Source organism: Carassius auratus, chromosome 18 (genome assembly GCF_003368295.1).
Source record: "Carassius auratus strain Wakin chromosome 18, ASM336829v1, whole genome shotgun sequence".
In the NCBI taxonomy this organism is placed as follows: domain Eukaryota; kingdom Metazoa; phylum Chordata; class Actinopteri; order Cypriniformes; family Cyprinidae; genus Carassius; species Carassius auratus.
Window position 1 is genome coordinate 262,501 of NC_039260.1, and position 18,168 is coordinate 280,668.

Consider the following 18,168-nt stretch of genomic DNA (forward strand, 5'->3'; position numbering starts at 1 on the left):
CCATGAGCGGGAGTGACATCATGGCCTATTCTCTGAGTCTGGAGCAGAAGACGGCGTTTGCCTTCGTTGGTATGTTGCTGGTTTTTCTCGGCCTGTTGATCGTCAGGTGTTTCCGGATCCTTCTGGACCCTTACAGTAGCATGCCATCCTCCAGCTGGGGCGACGGAGTGGAGGGCCTGGAAAAAGGGACATTTGAATATGCTCTTACCTGAGACTGTGTTCCCAAAGATGCCAAACTCCCAGTTCATGGCTTCATTCTAGAGCCCCTTGAATCATATAAAGCGTTTGCACCGTATGGGGGCATGCACACAGGATGCTTTCAACATTGGGACTATTTCTAACTTGATACACCTTTCTTAAAATAGATAATGATTGGTGATGCAATGGCCAAGGACGTCAATTCCATGCATGCACACACTGATAGGGTTGCGAAGGGGTGGAAAATTTCAGAAACTTTCCAGAAAGTTTTCCAGGGTTCTTTGGAAACCGTTGGGAATTCTTTTGGAGACTTTTGAAATGCGTCAGGAATTTTTTCACCCCTTTGCAACCCTATACACTGATCAGCAGCAGAGCAGCAATGGATCACAAGAACGAGTCCTGTGTGAACGTCCCTAAAGGGTGTGAGAATTCATCCAAACGACACACACTGTGACGCATGGCCCGCTGTTATGACATCATATATGATGTCACACCATTTAGCCACTGGGCATCTCAGGGAAGAGTAGAGAGAGACTTGAATTAAAGGAAACAAGATGGCACATGTGCAAGACAATGCCAGGATCTAAACAGGGTAACCTCACCCTTTTATTCATAATGTAAGTCTAGCGTCCACCCCGTTTAGTGATGAAGTACAAGGACTGCATGCTTGCAATGCACCACGCAAACTAGCTCTACCGTGTTTACCGTCGTCTGGGATCTCGAGGCCAATCCAGCTAAAATAACCTGCTGTCTTTGAGAAGTATTAAGCTGTGAAGTCTTAACATCTCTGTAGACCTGTGTCTGTTTTTCTAGCAAATATTATCAGTCGGTTGCTCTTCACTTACTGCCTATGAACACATCTGCACACAAGCCGCAGAGACTCTGCAGGACACTGAGAGTGAAGATTCTTCATCCTGCCACCTCCGTGTTTGTTTGTTTGTTTGTTTGTTTGTGTGTGTGACAGAGGAAGGGTGTGTCACCATGACAACAGCAGAACGATGCGAGCTGGATGCGAGTGATGCACCAATGAAAGCGTAGCTCATCTCCGGTGTTCTAGTGCTGTGAATCTGCCTTACTGGATTTCTGTGCCTTCATTTAGCGACGGTAGCGTTTCTCTCGTGTGTGTGTGTGTGTGTGTGTGTGTGGTGATGAAGACCACTGTTCTTTGTGTTTCTCTGATGCTGAGGAGGGCAGAACGTCCCTCGCTGCGATGGTCTGTGTTCATCTGCTGGAATAAAACAGATCTGGACCTTTTCCTCGTGCTGCCCGTTCCTTTCCTACAACATCGAAATTCATGTGGCTTACTGTAAATGATTAATCAGTGCATGCATTCATTGTTTTGCAGTGATGCATTAATCAATTTATGCTGATTAACATTTAAAGTAAAGGTTAGAGAAAGAATATCAAATAAGGACTAGCTGAAACATAGATGAACAATGCATCGCCTGATGTATGAGGAGATGCTCTGGTTGTTCCTCCTCAAAAGTGTTTCTCTAGTGTTTCAGAAGGGCCTAAAACCCACTTTTGCAAACACTGCTAAATCCACTGCAATCTCTCACTCAGATCTGCATTCACGCCCTCACCACTTTTTCCTATCGCACTCAGAAATGCATTTTAATATGCAAGCGAAATGGTTGTAAATGCTCTTTTATATAGTCTGTAAAGCAAACATCAATCAGTAGTTTGTGGCTCTTTCTCAGAAAGCAAAAGCACATCTCAGAAAACAGCAGCGCTGACGTGTCGAACTATCAGGATAAACCAGACTGGATTCAGTCAACATCACTCTCAGCCTGAATGAGATCATCTGTAGTGAATGCTTTATGCCATGTCTGGGTCCATAGCAATGGCTTATAATCATATAGATGGATGATGTTGGCTAATAACAGCAATTCCTTTGGCACAGACACAGATGGAGCGCTGCGTCTCAGCACGAACCTCGCTGATAACATTATATCTCGGGGATTCGTGAAGGGCAGAAAAAGCAAAACACTCAATAGATGACGACTGTGAGGGAGTCAAACCTGATTTACATCACATAATCTGTCTGAGAATCACATCACATGAATTCGGTGCAGCTCAAGGTCAGAGGTCAATCGGCCACGCCCACATCACCCCCAGCCAATCAGAGGAGAGACGGAGAACAACATCACCTACTGTTCGTCTCGGTGACCTTTTCTATTAAAGCGCCGGAGCGAAACCTTCCAAGGTCATCACAGAACTTGAGAGTAATAAGGAAGTGTTTGAGTAATGTGTCAGAAGAGCCCAGAGCAAGTTCCCATTATCGCTGGCTTTCCATTAACCCCATCAACAGAGAAACACTTCACATGACCAGCCATCACACCTCCAAACGCCACACGTCTGCGTCGTAAAGAGAAAACGGTCAAATCTTTACAAGAATCCAGTTATTTTTCATGATAATTCGATGTTATAAAAGGACTTTGGACTTGCTTGGTTTGCGGATTCTTTGTTTTTTACTGTGCCAGTTGAATCCCAGAAAATACTACACAAATTGGCACAGGACGTGTTTGTATGATTCGCGATTAAACATAATAAATTAAAATGTGAACACTCAGTCTTTAGACACTAAGTAACAGCATCCACATCCAATCAACGTTCAACCTGACAATCAAAACTCATAAAACCAAGCGACACTCAAAGCATCTCCAATATCTTTGATCATAACTTCTCAGGGTCTTTATATGCTGTTAATTTTTAAGCACTTCATTGGCGTCACCTTTGATGGAGCGAGAACATATTAACCCCCATCAGGAGCATCTACAGACGGACCAATGAGCTTCCACCTGTTCAACAGCTATATAAAGTGACATAAACACATCAGTTAGACTCACAGAAGTCTGATTCTCAAGCATCTGATGATCCACTTGTGGCCCAAAGAAAGAGACCTGATCAGGAAGCTCAGACGAGCTCAATATATTGTACTCTTTGACTCAGTTCACTCCCAAAACCCACTGAAGCCTTCTGATGGAGAATCCCGGGTTCGAGAAATCTAAAGATGACCCTCCACAGTACGAGGAGACGTCTTTTTGTGGAAACGGGTTCAATAACAGGGAACGGCGAGCCGTGCGGCCGTCTGTGGCCAGTGCGTTTGGACACAACACTCTGGACCGGGTGCCAAACGTTGACTTTTATCGTAACGCGGCGAGCATCAGCGGACACCGAGCCATCAGACCTTCCCTACAGGAGCTGCACGATGTTTTCCAGAAGGTGAGTCACACCTTAAATTCTGTCTTTTTACACTTTTAACACATTAGTGTGCATTATACGTCCACAACAACGCCACAACATACGTCATATTTTAATATCATAAATCAAACACATGATTCACGACTCAGTGTTTAGACCGCAGGCAGCTGATTTTAGGCTAATTGCTGAAGCGGGTGTCATTATAGTGACCCGGTGGTGACCCGACACACACCAAGATCAATAGCCAACCTAATGAGAAAGCCCAAGAGAGAAGCACTCGGTTTATGAGTAACGATCTTCAGCGGCTAATGCATTGATCCGCTGGCCGTAAACTGGGTAATTAATGCAGACGAGGGCTGAAAAGTTTGCGCTGATTCAGAAAGCATGCATGCACACCGTCCTGATGTCGGAGAACGTTGGGTCCAATCCATTCGTTCAAGTTCCCTAATGCACGAGGAAAACGAAACTGCCAAGTCATCTTTAAATGATCTTCTCTAGACATCCAAAGCATCCAAGTCTCCTCACACACCGTCTAAGCTATTTTCAAAACTACACGAAACATGTGCGTTTACTCGTATGAAAGAATTAATCAATCTCATATTTTGGTAGATGCTGCGCAACTTGTCCATTGACTATTAGCAGCATCAAAATGCATATGAGAAAAAATTTATATCTGAACTATTTTATAAGATTGTGGTTAGTTTGTTGTCTACCCAATTAATTTGAACTCTTCTGTTTATGGTCAGAACGGAGGTCTTGATATTCCCAGTTTGGGTGAGGACGGAGAAGGAGCGGACACCTCGACGCTGGGCGATGTGGAGTCCATCATCCCGCTGGAAGAGAAGGACGCCGGAGGTGTGGTGAAGTTTGGATGGATCAAGGGAGTTCTGGTGAGTTCTCTGACATCAGCACTTCTCTTAACACGCTTACTATGCGCTCGACTGCAGTGTGAGCGTGTGCTGTGTTTGCAGGTGAGATGCATGCTGAATATCTGGGGGGTCATGCTGTTCATACGCCTGTCGTGGGTGTTCGGACAAGCCGGAATAGGTGAGATCTTCATAAACCTTCCCTGGTGCTCATTCACATTCAGCTCCATATGTGCGCGCACACAATCTGATCCCAGCTCCGTGCAGACAAACCAAAATAAAGCATTCAAAAGGTTTTTTGGGTTTGTTTTTTTGCAGTGATGCAGTAGGAGCATTTCTGATTCCCCAAGAACCATTTCTTTTAGTGTGAAGAAATATTTTTTTCACTATGATGAAACTTATAAGGTTCCATGGATGTTGAACTAGTAAGGCCAAGAATACAGAACCTTTATTATTAAGAGAGAGGAAGATTTATGTTCTTAAGATATTATCTGGAGACTTCTCTCTGAAGATTGGAGTATGTCAGTGTTTCTGGAAGTCCTAAGAAGAAACAGACACAAATGAGTGAACTGTTGACACACAGTACGAGTAAGAAGCTGAAACAATACGGTGAATAGAAGCTTGGAGACTCTAAAGCACTCAGAACGCATGACATTTAATGAGATTTTCAATAGGAAGCACTACTTGCATTCACTTCAAAAACATTAAGGAACAATTTTCTGAGAAATCTTGGAGATTTACTTCTGTTTGCAGACTTATTGTCACATTAAAAGTAAATTAAAAAAAAATTCTAAAACCAATTTCTCAAAATAAAAAAACAACTTTTTCCTCAGTTTCCTCAGAGTGAAGTCTTGTTTTCTTATGATAACAAAGGACAGATATCTGCCAAAGGCCTCAGAAAAAACCCACTATATTCAACTTATTTTTGTTTTAAACATAAACTCGCTTCATTTTCTTCAGTTTCTCAGAAAACAAGACTTCATGCATTTATTCTGAACCTCCAGTAAACGTGTCTTGATTTAAGCATGTTTAGATATTTGTACTGGGAAACCAAGACGGAAATACAGAGGGAGATAGATATTTAATGTTTTTAAATTTTTTGCAGTGACGTAATAAATTTTTTTGCAGTGACTTTTTTGCAAAAAAGAGACTTAATGAGTGGAAGTTGTGAGATGAGCGGGTCTGAGGAGGTTCTAGTCTGTGTCCGGTCAGCGCTGGTGAAGGTCACTGCTGGTGTTTATGGTGTGTAACTAATGGAGCGTCAGAAGAATGAGTTTCTTAGAAAGTTCCAGACAGACACCTCGAGCAGTCAGAAACTCACTGCGTTTGGTATTTTATGAGGCGTGAGTGACTTGATGAGTGCTCTTATTCCTCAATGAACTGAAACTCACTAACCAAAGCATGCTGGGCGCTCACGGACTGAGTGTGTGTGTGTGTGTGTGTGTTCACACTCTGTGAAAAGTGTATAATAAAATAATTCAGCCACCATCATGTTCTAAACCCATAAGACTCTTCTGTGAAACTCAATGAAAACAGACTGAACTTTAAGTTCCTTTGATCCTCTAACTCTAGCTCTCTCTATTCCAACTCTATTTTATCAGTTTTTTTTCCTTATAAAAAACGTGCACTATTTTATTTCTCTCATACTTGTTTTCTTTTTATTTATTATAACCTCTAACACCAGCATTCTCTATTCTTTTGACTTGCTTTAAAAAAAAATAAAAAGAAAATAATAAAAATATATATATATATATATATATAAATAAATAAAAATATAAATGTAATTTATAAAATAATAAATAAAAATAAGTAATAAATAAAATCTTGTTTTATTAAAAAAGACCCTCACTAACACTAGTATTACCTATTCTTTTTTTGTAGTTGTTAATATTCTGTCTACTTGTTTTATTTGTATTTTATATAAAAAAAATACTTGTGTTAGGCTAACAGAGACTTATCATTGCTCTTTTATTAGTTTAGATTTCTTCTGTTGTCATCTTTTCTAAGTCACTTTGGATAAAAGCATCTGCTGAATGTCTGAATGTAGATGTAAGTTGTTATGTATCAAACACCCTCACCGGACGAGCTGAATCATGCAGACTGGGTGATGTGTGTGTTTCAGGTTTGGGGATAGTGGTTGTGTTGTTGAGCGTGGTGGTGACCAGCGTCACCTGTCTGTCCATGTCAGCTATATGCACCAACGGAGTGGTACGAGGAGGTAAAGCACACTTTAAATGAGTACAGCAACTAATCCAGTCTTCATCTGAGCTCATGGAGAGTGTTTGTGTTTCTCTAGGAGGAGCGTATTACCTCATTTCCCGCAGTTTGGGACCTGAATTCGGCGGCTCCATCGGTCTGATCTTTGCGTTCGCCAATGCTGTGGCCGTGGCTATGTATGTCGTGGGGTTCGCAGAGACTGTGGTGGAGCTTCTCAAGGTACAGAGCCAGAAGATGATCAAAGCAGCCTTGAAATCCTGCTGCTTCTAAACATACGTCCATCCGCTCTCTCCAGGAAAACGACGCTCTTATAGTGGATCCGGTGAATGACATCAGGATCATCGGCTGTATAACAGTGGTTCTGCTGATGGGCATCACTGTGGCAGGGATGGAGTGGGAGGCCAAGGTAAGACCAGGAGCATGCTGGGATTGATTTCCCGGCGTGACCGCTGATTGAGAAGCTTCTCTCTCTCTCTTCAGGCTCAGGTCGCTCTCTTGGTGATCCTGCTGGTGGCCATTGCCAATGTATTTGTGGGAACAGTGATTCCCTCCACACAGGACAAGCGCTCCAAAGGCTTCTTTAACTATCAAGGTGAGACCGAGGAACCTGAGACCAGAAACACTGAAATATGTATAGTACTCTTATAATACAGTGATGCCATAGAGGAACCATTTTTGGTTCCACAAAGAAACATTCGGTCAAAGAAGCATCTCTTTCTTACCTTTTTAGAATCTTAAGAACCTTCTTTCGCTACAAAGAAGCTTTGGTGAAACAGAAAGGTTCTTATTGGAACCATTTAGACAAGAGGGTTGTTCCGTGGCATTGAGAAGCACCTTTATTTTTCAGGACCGTGAATGACCCTCATATTTCAATTGGGCTGAATTTAGAAATTCTGAAAGAAATCCTAAATGTGTGTTAAAAGCCTCATGCAGAACACGTTCTTGTATTCCACGGCACTGATTTTCCACTGTTTTTCTGTGTTACTATGTGCTTTACTGTATTGGGCTTATGTCTTGGATCTTTTACAGGGTTTCACGTCCTAAAAATGTGGCGTCCGAGTTAAAAGAAGTTCAATTTCCTTAAAAAACATAGACCGTTCCTTTGATATCATTCAACTACCCAGGACTAGTATTTCTAAGTGCAAAGATGCATTCAGCTCCTCACAGTTGTTTGTTGTTACAAATCCTACACAAAAAACACTAGAACGAATACTGTCAGAGAGACATTGGTTAAAAAAGATGTTAATCAATTTAAAACGATGTACAATAGCATGCACTTAACGGGAAACCCATTTTCAAACGTTTGCGTTTTCAGTTCTCCATTCTTTTGTAACCGAACGGCCAAAATGCATACAGCTTTAAGTTTTGCAGTTTTAGTTGAAAACTCTTTTTTTTTTTCTAAGAAAATATATTAAGCATTTTAGAAACAAATACTAAAAAGACGATCAATGCTTAATTTTTGTTTGTAATTAATTAAATCTAATTAAGTACACTTAGTCTATTGAAACAGCACCGATGTCTGATGAAGTCAGAGTAGTAAGTTCTGAAAATCAAACACATCTCATCTCATCTCTGTCTAAAACAGAATCCATCGCCAAGGAAAACTTTCTCCCGGAGTTCCGAGATGGAGAAACGTTCTTCTCTGTCTTTGCCATCTTCTTCCCAGCAGCCACCGGGATTCTGGCTGGAGCCAATATCTCTGGAGATCTGAGAGTAAGAGCGAGTGTCTGGCACATTTCTAATCTGAAATGAACATCTTTTCACTCGAACGCCTCTGGTTTTCCAGGACCCTCAGGCAGCTCTTCCCAAAGGAACGCTGCTGGCCATCTTCATCACTGGAATTACGTACCTGGGCATCGCTCTGGTTGTTTGTGAGTCCTGAACACACTTGAAATGACTCTAGTCTCAGTCTGGATGTCTGACAGAAAGACTGTGCTGATTCTCTGCAGCTGTGACGGTCGTTCGAGACGCGACAGGGAACCGGAACGACACGATTCAAGCGGGTTTGAGCTGCAACTTCTCCTCGGCCTGTGATCTGGGCTACGACTTCTCCATCTGCCAAACCACCAAATGCAACTACGGCCTCATGAACAACTTCCAGGTGACCTGACATACTGTGCATGACCGAAACTCATGAAAATGATGGGTGAATGTGTTTTATCACTGCTGGGGGTAAAAACAAAAAGTGGTTAGTAACATCATCCATTACATTATATATTTCAGGTAATATAATCAGAGTACTTTTGACCTCACTAGTTTATCACATTGATTTAAGTAGGATAATCTTTTTCCATATTGATGTGAAAACACAATTTTGAAATAACCTTCCTCAGCACTGGTTTATGTGCAGGTGATGACCCTAGTGTCTGGGTTTGGACCTCTGATCACGGCAGGAACGTTTTCGGCCACGCTCTCCTCAGCTCTCGCGTCTCTAGTGAGCGCGCCCAAAGTCTTCCAGGTCAGAGTTCACACGCACACACCATTTAGACCCAATAAATGCCTGATCAGCTTTACAGGACAATCTTAAAGTAGTATAAAAGACTGGACTACATTGTAAAGAAGCTCCAGTTTCTCCTTGCATTTTAAGATTTTAAGAGTGAATCCGTCCACAGGCTCTATGCAAGGACAACATCTACAAGGCGCTCAAGTTCTTCGCCAAAGGTCACGGGAAAAACAACGAGCCAATCAGAGGATACGTCCTGACCTTCTTCATCGCTGTAGCGTTCATCCTCATCGGTAAATATAACAGTAATCAAATGATTGAAATGTAACAGATGTGATCACGTAACATCGCTTCTCTGTGTCTCAGCTGAGCTCAACACCATCGCTCCCATCATCTCCAACTTCTTCCTGGCTTCATACGCTCTCATCAACTTCTCCTGCTTCCACGCATCATACGCCAAGTCCCCAGGTCCTGTCTAGACACACACACACACACACACAATCTGTTCCAGAGCCCAGTTAGCTGTCTTGATTCAAACACATCCTATAATTAAAGTCTAAAGCCTCTGTAAACAGTGTGTTAAAGCACTGGTGTGTGTGCAGGTTGGAGACCGGCGTATAAATACTATAACATGTGGCTGTCTCTGTTCGGAGCCGTGCTCTGCTGCGCTGTGATGTTTGTGATTAACTGGTGGGCTGCTTTACTCACCTACGGCATCGAGTTCTTCCTCTATATTTACGTAACTGTGAAGAAGCCAGGTAAGAGCACAGATACCATCGCTCCTGAAAAACATAAAGCAGAGAGCCATCTGTGACCCCGGAGCACAAAACCAGTCATGAGGGTCAATTTTGTGAAATTGAGATTTATGCATCATCTTAAATCCGAAATAAATGATCTCTCAGTGATGTGTGGTTTCTTCGGAGGACAATATCTGTCTGAGATACAACTATGTGTAAATCTGGAATCTGAGGGAGCAAAAAAATCTAAATATTGAGAAAATCATCTTTAAAGTTGTTCAGATGAAGTTCTTAGCAATGAATATTACTAATCAAACATTAAGTTCTGATATATTTACGGTAGGAGATTTACTAAATATCTTCATGAACATGATCTTTACTTAATATCCTAATGATTTTTGGCATAAAAGAGAAATGTATAATTGTGACACATACAGTGTATTGTTGTCTATTTCTACAAATACACCTGTGCTACTGATGACTGCTTCAGGGACACAGATGATGTAAAAACATGAACACAAGCATGAGTGATATATAAGTGCAGTAATTGACCCCTCCTGCTTCTCTCAGATGTGAACTGGGGCTCGTCCACTCAAGCCGTGACGTTCATAAACGCAGTGAACGACGCTCTGATTTTGTCGGCTGTGGACGAACACATCAAGAACTTCAGGTGCGCTCAGGTCAAAGCAGATGAACCGGTGTTTAATGCAGATTAGATTCTTAGGGTTTCGCTCTTTCTGTACTGCTGCAGACCCAAGTGTCTCGTGATGACAGGATCGCCCAGAACCAGACCGGCTCTGCTGGACTTGGCACATTCATTCACTAAGAATTATGGGCTGTGTCTGACCTGTGAGGTGTTTGTGGTGAGCAGATGTTCTCGTTCTCATCAAACAAACACAAACTAATCTCCACACATCAGGTCTTCCTGCAAGTCTCGGGAGGCAAATTATTACGATATTAATTGTGTGATTAAATCATGTTTTATTACACAGATGAAGGTCAGATTTGTCAGACGGCATGTGTGTGTTTTAGGGTGCGCGTGATAAGAATCTGCAGGACATGAGCGCTGCTGTTCAGCAGATCCAGAAGTGGCTGAACAAACAGAAGCGCAAAGCCTTTTACACACCTGTCACCAGCGAGAACCTGCAGAGAGGAGCAGAAGCACTGATGCAGGTCTCTCTGAACACAGACACAGACAGACAGACACACAGACAGAATGACAGAGACAGACACAGACAGACTGACAGACACACAGACAGACAGACAGACACACAGACAGACACAGACAGACGGACAGACAGAGACAGACTGACAGAGACACGGACAGACAGACAGACACAGACAGACACACAGACACACAGACAGACAGACAGACAGACAGACACACACACAGACAGACAGACAGACAGACAGACAGACAGACAGACAGACACAGACAGACAGACACACAGACTGACAGAGACACAGACAGACACACAGACAGACAGACAGACAGACAGACAGACACACACACAGACAGACAGACAGACAGACAGACAGACAGACACAGACAGACAGACACAGACTGACAGAGACACGGACAGACAGACAGACAGACAGACAGACAGACACAGACAGACACACAGACAGACAGACAGACAGACAGACAGACACACACACAGACAGACAGACAGACAGACAGACACAGACAGACAGACACACAGACTGACAGAGACACGGACAGACAGACAGACAGACAGACACACACACAGACAGACAGACGGACAGACACAGACAGACTGACAGAGACACGGACAGACAGACAGACACACAGACAGACACAGACAGACGGACAGACAGAGACAGACTGACAGAGACACGGACAGACAGACAGACACAGACAGACACACAGACACACAGACAGACAGACAGACAGACACACACACAGACAGACAGACAGACAGACAGACAGACACAGACAGACAGACACACAGACTGACAGAGACACAGACAGACACACAGACAGACAGACAGACAGACAGACAGACACACACACAGACAGACAGACAGACAGACAGACAGACAGACACAGACAGACAGACACAGACTGACAGAGACACGGACAGACAGACAGACAGACAGACAGACACAGACAGACACACAGACAGACAGACAGACACACACACAGACAGACAGACAGACAGACAGACAGACACACACAGACAGACAGACACACAGACTGACAGAGACACGGACAGACAGACAGACAGACAGACACACACACAGACAGACAGACGGACAGACACAGACAGACAGACAGACACACAGACAGACAGACAGACAGATGTTAGATGGACAGTTCTACAGTCACTGTATTACAGTAATGAGAATGAGATTTTCAAGAAGAATGTTTAATAGTCATGAAAATAATATCAAAATCTTACAGTGCTAAAATAGCATGTGTTTTTGTGTGTGTGTGTGTGTGTGTGTGTGTGTGTAGGCGTCAGGACTTGGCAGGATGAAGCCGAACACAGTGATGTTAGGATTCAAGCGTGACTGGAGAATCGCCAAAACACAGGAAGTACAAAGCTACGTGGGAATTCTGCAGTGAGTCCTCAAACTGTCTGTGTCTCTGTCTCACACATGCAACACAGACACACACACACACACACACACACAAACACAAACACACAGACACACGCAACACACACACACACACACACACACACACAAACACAAACACACAGACACACGCAACACACACACACACACACAGTTCTGTTCTTCCCGCAGTGATGCGTTTGATTTCGAGCACGGGACCGTGATACTGAGAATCAGTCAGGGGATGGACATCTCTCACATCCTCAAAGCTGAAGGTACAACAGAAACAAACTCTCAAAATAACAAGATGTGTCATTTAGCTTAATGCTCAAATAAACACTGATGAGATAAAGACGTGATCCAAATATCAAATGATTTAAAGGGAAAGTTTTAATCTAAGATCAGGATGAGTGTGTTTCTTCATCAGGTTTGTAGAAATGTAGCACTGCATCAGTGTCTCATCAATGGATGCTCTGCAGTGAATGGGTGCCGTCAGAATGAGAGTCTGATAAAAACATCCCAATAATCCACAGCACTCCAGTCCATCAGTGAACATCTGGAGAAGACAAAACCTGAAACACATCCAGCATTAAGATGATTTTAACTCAAACACATAGAGTCTATAATCCAGAATAACACTTCCTCCAGTGAAAAAGTGTTCTGGTCTGAATCAGGAGAGAAATCTGCACAGATCAAGCAGCGTTTAAACAGATCTAAACTAATCTGTGAGAGACAACAGCAGATGAAGCACTTTTTCACTGGAGGAAGTGTTATTCTGGATTATAGACTCTATGTGTTTGAGTTAAAATCATCTTAATGCTGGATGTGTTTCAGGTTTTGTCTTCTCCAGATGTTCACTGATGGACTGGAGTGCTGTGGATTATTGGGATGTTTTTATCAGCTGTTTGGACTCTCTTTCTGACGGCACCCATTCACTGCAGAGACACTGATGCAATGCTAAATGATGAATATGTAATGCTGTGTGATTGTCAGAGGAAATGGAGCGCATGATCATGGCGCAGCAGGCACTGGAGATGGAGGAGAATGACTTTCAACCACAAGGAGGAAACTGGTTCTTCAATAAGTCCAAGAAAAACTCCAAAAAAGAGCTGACCAGCAAAGGTACGGCCTCTCTCTCTCTCTCTCTCTGAAAGACTTATCATAGCTCTTGGCTCTGAACACAATGCATCAAATGAATCCTTCTTGAGATCGTTCTGCAAGTGCATCCATCAGGCAGGAGCTCCAGCGCTCTAATAAAAGCTGATTAAATGTGCCTCTGTAAAACCGTCTGTGTTATAATCTAATAGTCTGGTCTGACGGAGCACAGCGGCCTGAACTCCAAACTCACTGTCTCGCCCGCTCTTCTTCTCGGACGTGAAGGTTTTTAATAGGACAGAGCGTCTTAATGGACTCCAACACTGCAGACTCAGGTCTTTCTGGATGTAATTATCTTAATCTTCACCGCCTCTTCTGAAACCGATTGAGTCATTAGGTCATATGTCATTTAGCAGGCGCTCGTGTTCCAAACGACTCATTAAACACTACTTTGTTGGTCTTCTGTGATAATCACTGCGGTCTAATAAAGCACATATAGTGGCTACAAACATATTTGGACACTTTTAAGCCACAATCTAAGATACATGTATGTAAATTAGACAAACAAATGTCAAAATAAGTGCCTTTTATTTTAAATAAACATAGCAAACGCTAAGAGATGCTATTATAGTTTTTACTAATAGTTTTTGTTTTCATTTTAGATTGTATTTTTGTCTATATATATTTCTTTTATTTTGTCTATATTTTTTTTTTTTTTTGGCCAAGTATTATTTAGTATTAAATTTTAAAAGAAATGCTTATTTTATTTCAAGAAACAAAAATAGTGTTAGAATGGTTTTGGATTTAGTTCATTGTTGTTGTTTTTTTTTAATAATAGTTTTTTTCAGTGATCATTTATTTTATTTGAAGCTACAACATTTTCTTGTATGGTTTTAGTTAAAAAACACTTTTTCAATAAAAAAAGTTTGCTAATGAGACAATAAAAATATTATTCCAAATGAAGTCAAAATCATTAAAACGTTAATTTAGAAAGTGAATTTAGTTCCGAGAAACATAATTGGAGTGCAATGCTGCTTGATTTATTTTTTTGTATCTTTTGCAAAAAAACACATCAACACCGTCTGGATTCCAGAAGAGCTGAGAGATCTAGTTTTCCTTCCTCAGTGTCTCTGGACGTTCCTCAGTCGTCAGATCTGGCGAAGATGAACCAGCGTCTGGTGGAGGCCAGCGGACAGTTCAAGAAGAAACAGGGCAAAGGGACGATCGACGTCTGGTGGCTGTTTGATGACGGAGGTGACGTCTTGGCCGTGTGTTCTTCCCTTCTTCTGTTAGCTCTGAAGTGTGATGTTGAGGTTTCTTCCTGTTCTTCTGCAGGTCTCACGCTTCTCCTGCCTCATATTCTGACCACACGGAAGAAATGGAAGGACTGTAAACTCAGGATCTTCATCCCCGGGCGACCGGAACGCATCGAACAGGACAAAGAGGAGTACGTCCGATTTAATTCATTACTTTCCCAAATTGCAGTGACTCCTCTGAAACACAAGACACTAATATTTCAGGACACATGCTTATTTAAAAGCTTATTTTCATCTATGCTTAGTTTTTTTAAGATTAACTTTTTTTCAAGGCTTTGGTAGATAACTACTGCTTATATTTTAGATAGAGTTACATTGAATCTGTAACCGATTGCATTTCCAAAGTAACAGTAATGTGTGTGTTTTTCTCCATAACTGTGTGTCAGGATGCAGGAACTTCTCAAGAAGTTCAGGATCAAATGTGCCGACATCAAAGTTATCGCAGACATCAACGTCAAGCCCAGCGCAGAGAGGTGCGAATGAAAAACACACGCAATTAATCCTCATTTCATTCACTGACACACTCCACGTGCTCTGAATGCACTCACGCTCTCTTTGTGTGTGTGTGTGTGTGTGTGTGTGTGTTAGCTGGAAACTGTTCAAGGACATGATCGAGCCGTTCCGGATGCACGAGGGCTCAAAGGAGACGTCGCAGGCTGAAGCTCTGAGGAAAGATCATCCCTGGAAGATCACAGATGCTGAGCTGGACGCCTTCGAGGAGAAGGTAGATCCCAGAGGACACTGCAGCAGTCCTGAGACTCAGTCACACACACATTACTGCACGTGCACTTCTCAAAGTCTCAATCAGGCTAACATTGGGCAAGAAACATTTATTTCAATAGCACATTGAGTCTAGATTTAAATGTGACTAGTGTTTTAGCACATCTGATCTCTTCTGGAAGCTGATTCCAGCTGCGGGCAGCATAGTAACTAAAGGCGGACTCCCCTTGTTTTGTGTGAACCCTTGGTATTTCTAACTGACTCGATCCTAATGATCTGAGTGGTCTGTTAGGTTTATATTCAGTGAACATATCTGCTATGCATTTCGGTCCTAGGTCATTAAATCAATCCTAAATGTAACTGGAAGCCAGTGTAAGGACCTGAGGACTGGTGTGATATGCTCAGATTTTCTGGTTCTAGTCAGAATCCTGGCAGCAGTGTTCTGGATGAGCTGCAGCTGTCTAATGGTCTTTTTGGGAAGGCCAGTGAGGAGCCCATTACAATAGTCCACCCTGCTGGTGATAAAGGCATGAACAAGTTTCTCCAAGTCTTGACTGTAAACAAAACATCTAATTATCATCAGCATAGCTGTGATAGGCAATTTGGTTCTTTCTCATTATTTGACTAAGTGGGAGCATATCCAGGCTAAACAAAAGCGGTGCTAGAATCGAGCCTTGTGGGACTCCACATGTCTTTAATGCTTTTCTAGACTCACATAATAGCCTCTCCCTTCTAAGTATGACCTGAACCATTTGAGTACCATCCCAGAAAGCCCGACCCAGTTTTCCAGTCTCTGTAGTAGTATGTTATGATCGACAGTGTCAAACGCAGCACTGAGATCTACAGTAGTAATACCAGCACCGATATTGTGCCAAAATCACAATTTAAGCGAATATCATTTATTATCTTAATGAGTGCTGTCTCTGTGCTGTGACGCAGTCAGAAACCAGATTGAAAATTGTCCAGCTATCCATTTGAGTTAAAGCTGATTAAACACTACCTTTTTTTATAATCTTGTCTATAAAAGGAAGATTTGATATTGATCTATAGTTGCTCAATAAAGTGTTATCAAGATTGCTCTTTTTCAGAAGGGGCTTAACATCTGCAGTTTTCAGGGAGTTTGGAAAAGTCCCAGAAAGAAGTGAGGCGTTCACAGCTTCTAAGAGATCTGCTTCTTGAAAAAATAAGTGGGAAGTGTGTCAAGATAGCAGGTTGATGATTTAAGGTTAGGTTAGGTAAGGACAAGAGTGAGACTAAAGACTGAAGTAATGATGCTGAAAATCCAGTGCTGAATTAATGAAATAAAATAGAGTTTAACAGTTATTCAATAGAAAACTGTTATTTTAAATTGTAATAATATATCACAATTTTCATGTATTTTTTATCAAATTAATGCAGTGTTAATGTGCAGAAAAGACTCTTTATTTCAAACATAAAAATCTTAGTTATTCAACATCCCAAAGGAATAAAATCAAATAAGTGTTAGATGAGTGTCTGTGCTTTACTGTCCGCAGACGATGCTCCAGGTGCGACTCAATGAGCTTCTTCAGGAGAGCTCCAGAGCAGCCAAACTCGTCGTGGTGTAAGTCACATCCTCATCAGCATCATGTGTGTGTGTGTCAGTGCGTGATCACGTGACTCACGTGTGTGTGTGTGTGTGTGTTACAGGAGCTTGCCCATCGCCCGTAAAGGCTCCGTCTCTGATCATCTGTACATGGCCTGGATAGATGCACTCACCAAAAATCTCCCGCCGACCGTCCTGATACGTGGAAACCATCAGAGCGTGCTGACCTTCTACTCCTGAAGAGCACACACACACACACGCACAGCATCCCACTCATGTATATTGCACATGAAAAATGAATCTATCTATATCTGATTTATCTGATCAGACATTTTCAGGCAAAGTAACATTTAAAATGCAAAATAAAAAGCCATTCACTGAAATTAGCATATGATAAGGCACATTGTATATGAAGAATGAACCCATGATCTATATGTATTATTTGATCAGAAACTTTTCTTATCAATGCAGAAAACTGCTTTTGCTGCTCGATGTATTTCTGAAAACTGTGATACACTACCATTCAAAAGTAGGGGGGAAATATGATTTTAAAAATAAATGTATACTTTTATTCAGCAAGGATGCATAAAATTGATCAAAAGTGACGGAAAAGATATTATAGTGTTGATATCGATTTCAAAGAAATTTAGAAAAAAAAAACTTTCTATTCATAATTTTTTACCTAGAATAACATGAATCATTCTGAATAAAAGCCATTGATTGAATTTAAAATGCAACATAATGAGGTATAAATAGCATGATTTAAACATACTGTAATGAAGACTATTCAGTGTACACTACACAGTGTGCTAGTATCCACAGTGGCTCTATACTGCCCTCTACTGGACATCTGTGTAAACAAAAGCACTTTAGCGTCAAATTATTCAGTGATCAATTCAAATATCTTTTTTTTTTTTTGTCAAATATAGTGATATTTTTGTGAATTAACGGTCATTATGATTGCCGATCGTATTTATATGGAACTAGTAAAGACTGTGTGAAATTATTTCATGAGATGTTCATTTTCAATGACAAAAATGTTTTCTCACAGTAAATAAACCAATTTTGAAAAATGCATTTTAGTGTCTCAAAAGTAAAGGTGTTGGTGTATGTAAGTTTTAAACAAATTTCTTGTTAAGTTATTGCAGAATGACACGTTCTGTCGCTGTTTGAATGTGATATTTCCGATTAAACGAATTATTGTTATTTAAAGCAGTAACGTACTAGT

The 18,168-nt window shown here is 41.6% G+C and overlaps 1 protein-coding gene across 1 annotated transcript; it reads left to right on the forward strand.

Annotated features, from left to right (window-relative positions):
- The first annotated feature begins 3,025 nt into the window (after positions 1-3,025).
- LOC113118040 (solute carrier family 12 member 1) lies at positions 3,026-18,017 on the forward strand. Its single transcript, XM_026286898.1, has 26 exons — positions 3,026-3,423; positions 4,149-4,292; positions 4,374-4,449; positions 6,391-6,486; positions 6,565-6,704; positions 6,781-6,891; positions 6,966-7,077; positions 8,071-8,198; positions 8,272-8,356; positions 8,435-8,586; positions 8,836-8,943; positions 9,098-9,221; positions 9,295-9,396; positions 9,531-9,686; positions 10,236-10,335; positions 10,417-10,528; positions 10,698-10,838; positions 12,145-12,251; positions 12,438-12,520; positions 13,239-13,367; positions 14,466-14,594; positions 14,676-14,787; positions 15,043-15,129; positions 15,245-15,380; positions 16,891-16,958; positions 17,045-18,017. Exons 1-26 carry the CDS (start codon positions 3,181-3,183, stop codon positions 17,178-17,180), a joined length of 3,117 nt encoding a protein of 1,038 aa, XP_026142683.1. The 5' UTR covers positions 3,026-3,180; the 3' UTR covers positions 17,181-18,017.
- The last annotated feature ends 151 nt before the right edge of the window (positions 18,018-18,168 follow it).